The sequence below is a fragment of the Vicia villosa genome, unplaced genomic scaffold (assembly GCF_029867415.1).
Source record: "Vicia villosa cultivar HV-30 ecotype Madison, WI unplaced genomic scaffold, Vvil1.0 ctg.001572F_1_1, whole genome shotgun sequence".
NCBI lineage: Eukaryota > Viridiplantae > Streptophyta > Magnoliopsida > Fabales > Fabaceae > Vicia > Vicia villosa.
This window is the reverse complement of record NW_026705664.1, coordinates 435,780-443,675: the sequence shown is the minus strand read 5'-3', so window position 1 is coordinate 443,675 and position 7,896 is coordinate 435,780. Positions and strand designations below refer to the sequence as shown.

The 7,896-nt window shown below is 32.5% G+C and overlaps 1 protein-coding gene across 1 annotated transcript; it reads left to right on the top strand.

The window, feature by feature from the left end:
• Nucleotides 1-1,212: 1,212 nt before the first annotated feature.
• Nucleotides 1,213-4,383, top strand: LOC131635863 (uncharacterized). Its single transcript, XM_058906497.1, has 6 exons — nucleotides 1,213-1,265; nucleotides 2,276-2,362; nucleotides 2,445-2,588; nucleotides 3,540-3,647; nucleotides 3,934-3,985; nucleotides 4,189-4,383. Exons 1-6 carry the CDS (start codon nucleotides 1,242-1,244, stop codon nucleotides 4,221-4,223), a joined length of 450 nt encoding a protein of 149 aa, XP_058762480.1. The 5' UTR covers nucleotides 1,213-1,241; the 3' UTR covers nucleotides 4,224-4,383.
• Nucleotides 4,384-7,896: the final 3,513 nt, after the last annotated feature.

The window sequence follows — 7,896 nt, the reverse complement described above, 5'->3', positions numbered from 1 at the left end:
AATTAGTTTTTCTTAAAAAAATGTTTATTATAAAAGATAAAGGGCAATAAACTTAGAGTTTTTTTTTTTAAAATCTAATTAAATGTGTTAGTGAATGGTCGTTGGTAGAGAGTGAATGAGAAAAAAAACCCTCCATAAAACACCAAAATTATGTTTAAAAGGAAGAATTTATGAAAATATTATATAATTAAATATTTTTAATTATTCTTCAACAACACCTTTACAGAGAAAATTACATTTTTTTAATGTTAAAGAAACCTGTGCATACAAATAAAACTTGATATCCAATTGAAAAGTTAAAGGCAGGATATAAAAAAAAAGAGAAAAGGGGTCATGCACTATTTTTACACTGTCAACCAATCACCACCATGCATCCAATTAAAATATTTTTTTATTTAAAAAAAACTTTAATGACATGACACATTCATGATTCCCTATTGGATGACAGTGTAAAATTATTTTACACTGTCAGTGCACTACCTTTTAACTCATAAAAAAATAAAAATAAAAATAATAGAATAGATTATAAAAATTATGATGGAATTGTGAAAATTTTACAAATTGGGAGGTTTGGTTAATGGGATAATGGAGTTAAGGAGGAAATGGGTGAATAGCTGAGTGGGTGAGGTTTGACAAATGCAGTTAATTATGAGGTTTGGTAAATGGGTGAGTGGTAGAGAACGTGAGTAAATGGGTGGAATTTTATTAGTTAATACTTTTAGTAATTATTTGTGGATTTTTTATTAATTAATATATTTATTAACTATTTATTAATTTTATCAATTAATAATATTTGGTCAGTGAAATTAATTGTGAGTTTTGGTAATTTGATAAGTGGCAAATGGCAAGGAACGTGAAATAAGTGGATTTTTATTAAATTAATAATATATTTACTAATTATTTATTATTTATTATTAACGATTAATTATTAAGCATATTATTTATTTATGTATTTATTTATGATGATGATGGTACGGTTTTAAGATGAGTGGTAGATATTCTGTAACCGTCACTTTTGTCGTTCTTACTCTAATAAAATTCTTCTCCCACCATTTACTGCACTTTAACAAACCTTTCACGATCTCTTGTTCAGTTATTTTTCATTTTGCTATTAAAAAGGAAAATAAAATATATTTTTTATTATAAAAAAAAATCGTTTATATATAGCAGTAGTATTAGAACAACTGAACAAGCATTGCAGTTGAAAATAAAGCGAAAAGAAGAGGGATAAAGAAGAAACCATGAGTCGTGGAAACCAGAGAGAGGTGAGTCATTTTCTTCGCATTTCATACACAAATCGTTTCATTACTCAATGCATGTTGATCACATTTTGTTAGGTTTTTTTCTTTTTCTCTCTTTGCAATTGTGCATTTTCCAACGACCTGATCATTATCCGGTCACTATTTCGATGCATCTTCCGGTGACTGTATTTGCATTCTCATCATTTGTTCGGTTACTTCTTTCTTTCCGATTTTACATTTTTTCCGGCGACATGTGCACTCTCCAGTTACGATTTTATGCGTCTTGTTTTGTTTCTTCTTTCTTTCCGATTTTACATTTTTTCCGGCGACCAGTTACGATTTTATGCGTCTTGTTTTTTTTGTTTCTTCATTCTTTCCAGATTTTACATTTTTTCTGGCGACACACTTTACAGTTAGGATTTTATACGTTTTCTGGCGTATATACTCCGGTAATACAGTTATTGATCATGATGATCTTAATAGCCAACAGATCTAAATGAATGATTAGAAATTATTTTTTGCCTAACTGTTTGTAAGTGTTTGATGCATTTTTTATTAGTACAAATTGTGTGATTCTGTTATGAAAACAGTAAATTGGATTTAAGCCGCTTCTATTTTAATTTACTCTATTCAATTTTCATTTGATGAAAATATCAATACTATTACTCACTATTTGTATGATAAAGTACAAATTGCAAGAATTACAATCAATGTCACCGAATGAAATCGTGAAAGTCTATACTAGTCTACAATGCGACTGCAAAAACTGTTTCTAGTAATCATTTGAAATATAATTTAATACTTTTTTTCTGGTAAAAAAATTGTACTTATTATTTTGAGAAGATTAAGTGTAACTCTTCTATTGAAAATTTGATGCTCTTTTAATATTGTAAATATAATTACATTAAATTTCCACGATAACAAATACTTTAATTGAAATATGTTAACACAATTAATTTATTTGTTTTTAGATAATTGTATTTGCTCTTGTGAATTGTAAATGGTAAGTATCAAAACTCTGTTTTATCTTGCAGCGTCGCTGTACCCTCGAGTTCGACGGTGCATCCAGTGGAAATCCTGGAAAGTCTGGTGCAGGAGCTGTACTCCGTTCTGGGAATGAGGTGCATACTCTATGCATCAATTCATTTTTGTATTATAAACTATATACTATCAAATGTAGCTAACTCTTGGGTTTCTCTAAAGGTCCATCGCTTCAGTAAAGGACTGGGCACTCAAACAAACAATTCTGCTGAGTATGAAGGTTTACTTTTGGGATTGAAAGAAGCCAGTGAGAAAGGGTATGATCATGTCGAAATTCGAGGCGATTCTAAGCTTGTTTGCGAACAGGTTAGTTTAGTTCTCTACAGGCCCGGCCCTAGGGGCAGGCAAGCAAGGCCTTTGCCTAGGGCCTCATTTTTTTCTTCTCTTATATATGTTTAGTGAGATTTCGTTGCATTCATTTTCAATTTTGTATACAGTATATGGAATGCATTGATCTCACGTGAATCAACACTATTACAGTAATACTCTTATTAATGTGCAGTAATTATTCAGCAACTTTACGTCTTCCGGATACATATGAACAACAATTTAATATTATTATTATTAGTAATCAAGTTTTTAAATTGATCATTAAAGTTCATGTGATCACGAGGATTTGATATTTTATATAAAGTAGGTTTTTATTTTGTTTTAAACAAATAGCTAAATTTTTGAAATATGTTATATACTATTATTTTTGGCTTTAAATTTTAATTCTATAGTTCATCAACAATTCATATTGGTGAGAGTGATTTTATATGAAATAATATATTGACAATCAAGTAGTGTTTTTTGTCACATTTAATCTTAATTTATAATCTTTTTATTTATTTATTTCTAAACTTTATTTTACTTAAATTTAAAATAATGTCAACTAGAATAGTTAAATAAATTAATCTAAAACTTAAAAAGTTATTTAATAAAATTTATGATATTTCAAAAACATTAAATTAATTAATTTTACATTAATTTAATAAATAATTTTTACAAATTAAATTTTTTTTAAATAAAATAATAATTGATTTTATAAAAATATTATTTGAAGCCTCATTTTCTAAATTCGCCTTAGACCTTAACATGGGTTGGGCCGGCCCTGGTTCTCTACCGTGTCTGCATTTCCCAATTGTTCATAAAATACTACTGATTTGAAATTTTAAGTAATTATAGTGATTGTTATTTATCATTTGCTTTATATATACACATATATATTCTTTTTTATAAGGAATTTACCATAATATTTTATTGGTTTTGCAACAGTTTAAGGGTAATTGGAAAGTCAACAACCCGAATTTAAGGGACTTGCGTGATAAGGCTTTGGACTTGAAGGATAACTTCAAGTCAGTCAAGGTTCAACATGTTCCTAGGGTATACTCTCTGCTCTATTTCATTTATTGACAAAAAATGTTTGTCAAATTGCCATCTTTCTTAATTGGGTTTTGCTCTATGGAAAACTGTAGATGGTATTTTAAAACTACTTATTGCTACCTCTTTTAACTTTTGAGAATCAAATATGACATTTTAATTTGCACAAGCTTGCATACTAGTTACTCTCTTGAATATAAGATCATTGGCACTTGTCACTAGTCCTGTATATTTCCCCCATTATATAGTAATTTTAACAAATGCCTTTCCTTCCTTTTAATGCTACAAGGGTTCTAACAGAGAAGCTGATGCTCAAGCAAGTTGGGGCAAAAATCTTGAAGGTCAGACTTCAAATCTTTTCTGAGTTCTTAATTATTTGATTTCCCAATTACTCTTGTGGCATTTTGACACATCTTGTGTTTAATATATCTTTTGGCTTTTTAAGAAAAATGAATTACCAATGAATTGAATCCTAAGCTGATTTGAAACTGAAAAAAGGAACACCTATAGAATCATTCTAATGGATCTTCTTATATTTTTGCAGCTGGCCAAGTTCAAGAAGACTATTACTACTATTGATCATATTTGACAGCATGAAACTGTCAAAACTATTGGCAACTATGTTACTTTTCTTGTTTAGGTTGTGTTTACTAGCTAGTTAAGCATTTAGGGTGGTTTTACATTTTACACACTGCATGTCAGTGGTGAAACTCTGTTTGCAATTTGATCATTTGCTTGCTTTAGGGGCTTAAGAATGTTGCTTTTGATGTTTGGATTTTATGTTTGGATGTCATGTGAATGTTTCTGAATTTACTATTTTCTTCATTTGTTTGTTTAAATCTTATAATCTCGTGCTATGTGATGACACTTATTTTTGTTTGATGTAATGACCCAAAAAGGTACCTGTGATCATTATAAATATTAGAGCAATGTAGACCATACAATAAGAGAGAGAATTGAAAAACTTTCATTTATTCATTTTTCACTGTTAAACATATCCATCCCACTTTTAATCTATGGTTAAGATGTTTAACAGGTTTTATTGTTTGTACTTTTTTGTACTTTCTCTTTACACAAGATGGGAGATCTAAAGGAAATGTGTCATATTAAAACACTTGGCTGCTCGGTTTATCTAGAAAAATCCTATTTATCATGCACTTGATTTAAAAAAAAATCTTAGACAACTCTTCCAATTTTAAGTATCAATTTAGTTGTCCATGGCAATGGAGGTATGAAGAGTTTCAAATTGACTATGTATTGTATAATGTTGTGCAAGACACGTATTGTATACATATATATGTTCTTTAGAAGATTGTGGTGTTGTATGTGCCGCAGTAAAAACAAGAGGGGTAAATTGTTATTCAATCCAATCAAAATATAGGCATTACCATGATGATACTGGTGTCTGTTGCTCCAAAACTAACTTTCCGGGCCAACATGATTCAAAAACTAAACTCAATTCTACTCACCTTTGGCCCTGGATCTAGACAAGATGGCTTGTCTTTTTGCAGAGCACAAGATCAAATCATCTCCAAGATATACACAATACTCAGATATAAATTTTATGGTGTTGGGACATCCACCCTAGTTGAATGAGTATAGATAATGAGTTTATTAATAGACGATGGATAAATATGTAGACCAAGTGTAAAAGTATCCTTAAAATATTGAAAGGTTTAAGTCACATTAGTCTTGTATTCTGTCCTCAAATCACACATAAATAGACACACTTGTTGAACAACATATAGATATTTGGTGTTGTAAATGTCAACTATTGTAAGACTCCAACAAGGTTGTGTGGTATTTAGTTGGTTCATGATATGCATTACCTAAAAAGACACCGGGTTTTGTTTTCGTGTTCATTGGTGTAGAAGAAGGTTAGCTGGAAGGCATACTTACTCCCGTAATTATTGTGTTAATATATATATTTACAAAAAATACCTTATGAATGTCATGAAACAATATATGCAAAAAATAATTCAAAGAACCAAAATCCTGCATTGCAAATTCAAAGCTTTATTTGATGAATCAACGGAAAAAAATAAACCACGCTTTGGACTGCCAAGGAGGTATCTAATGATTCGTTGTACCGCTGATAGATGGAAATGTCGTGGAGCTTGCATGAACTTACTAACTGTGTGTACAGCAAAAGAAATATCTGGGCGAGTGATAGTTACATAGATAAGACTTCCTACCAGTTTGCGATATTGAGTGGGATCATCAAGAAGGTCACCTTCATCTCTTCTATATTTAACATTAACTTCCATAGGAGTGTCAACAGGGGCTGCATTTGTGAGTCCAGCTAGCTGGACCAAGTCTTGAATATACTTTTGTTGATTTAGAAAAATACCTTCATGATGATAATGCACCTCTAAACCCAAGAAATAAGTGAGACGGCCTAACTCTTTCATTTGAAAAGTTGAATGCAGCAGGTGTTTGATTCTAGAAATACCATCTTGATCAGAACCGGTGACGACAATGTCATCCACATAGACAAGAAGCACCACGATGCCTTTAGGAGTCCTTTGTAGGAAAAGAGATGGGTCATACTGACTTTGATTGAATTCAAAACCAATTAGTGTCGATCGGAATTTTTCAAACCATACTCTTGGTGCCTGTTTCAATCCATATAAAGATCGTTTCAGTTTGCAAACAGTATTAGGTGAAGGTGTAGGCATACCATTAGGAAGCTTGATGTAAACTTCCTCCTGAAGATCACCGTGGAGGAATGCGTTTTTGACATCCATTTGATGTAGTGGCCAAGCTTGTGACGCAGCAATAGCAAGAATAGTGCGTACGGTTGTCATCTTGGCAACCGGAGCAAACGTCTCATCATAGTCTAGTCCATATTCTTGCTTATTTCCAAGCACAACTAAACGAGCCTTGTATCGATCTATGGATCCATCTGAACGCAGCTTTATGGAGAACACAAACTTGCTGCCTAAAGGCTTAACAGATGAGGGACATGGCACTATATCCCAAGTTTGATTTTCTTCCAGAGCAAGAAGTTTTGTTTCAATAGCTTTCTGCCAACAATCATTCTCCATGGCCTGTTTATAAGATGAAGGAATAGGAATAGAAGATAATGATGCTGTCATGCATTTGACATACCTTTCCGGGGGTTTTCTATCGCGTGAGCTGCGTCGTAGAGGAGCTGGTTCTGGTTCTTCTTCTACTGGACCAGCAGCCAAGGAATTTTCTTGAGGGGGCCCATCCGTTGGTTGATTTTGAGCGGCAGTACTACGTCTTTTGTAGGTCAAGAGAGGTTTAGAAGATTGTTGACCTGAATGGGAGTTAGAAAACAGTGGCAAAATAGAAATTGGAGACGAGACGAGATCCTGATGTGATGCAAAAAAATATAAATTTTCTTGGAAAATGACATTTCTAGATACACGAATCCTACGAAGGTTAGGATCATAACATAGAAATCCCTTTTGATGAGGAGAATATCCGAGAAAAGCACATTCAACAGATTGTGCAGTAAGCTTGGTGCGTTCTTGTGGAGTAAGATGGACATAACACACACAACCAAAGACTCGAAGAGTGGAGTAATTTGGTGCGTGACCATATAACCGAATGAAAGGGGATTCATTACCTATTGATGGAGATGGCATTCTGTTTATAAGATGGACAGCGGTGGAAAGGGCTTCACACCAAAATCGTGAAGGCACATGAGACTCCAACAAAAGGGTACGAACAACATCGAGCAAATGTCGGTTTTTTCTTTCCGCTACTCCATTCTGTTGTGGAGTTGAGGGGCATGACCTTTGAGATACAATGCCATTGGATTGCAAAAATTCCTGAAATGAGTGTGACATGTATTCCCCTCCATTGTCAGAGCGAAATATTTTTATTTTTGATGAAAATTGGGTCTGAACATAAGCATGAAAAAATTTGAAAGCTGAAAAGACTTCATCTTTTGATCGCAAAAAATAGACCCACGTGAATCGACTATAATCATCAATAAAAGTTACAAAATATTTGTAATTAGCATGAGATATAACTGGTGCCACGCCCCAGACATCACTGTGGATGATATCAAAAACTTGTGTTACATTAGATTGATGTGTTGGAAAAGGCAGAATTTTACTTTTACCAAGCTTGCAAGGAATACAATCAAAATTAACGGAATTAAGAGATGGAATGTGTTTATTTCCAAGAAAACTAGATTTTAACAAGTCATGAAGGACATTTGCGTTTGGATGTCCAAGACGCTTATGCCATATTTGGTAATCAACAATAGCAGAATTAC

Coding starts and splice junctions, on each gene's coding strand:
- LOC131635863 (XM_058906497.1), top strand. CDS start 1,242: ATGAGTCGTGGAAACCAGAGAGAG. Junction 1,266..2,275: donor GTCGTGGAAACCAGAGAGAG/GTGAGTCATTTT, acceptor TTTATCTTGCAG/CGTCGCTGTACCCTCGAGTT. Junction 3,648..3,933: donor AGGTTCAACATGTTCCTAGG/GTATACTCTCTG, acceptor TAATGCTACAAG/GGTTCTAACAGAGAAGCTGA.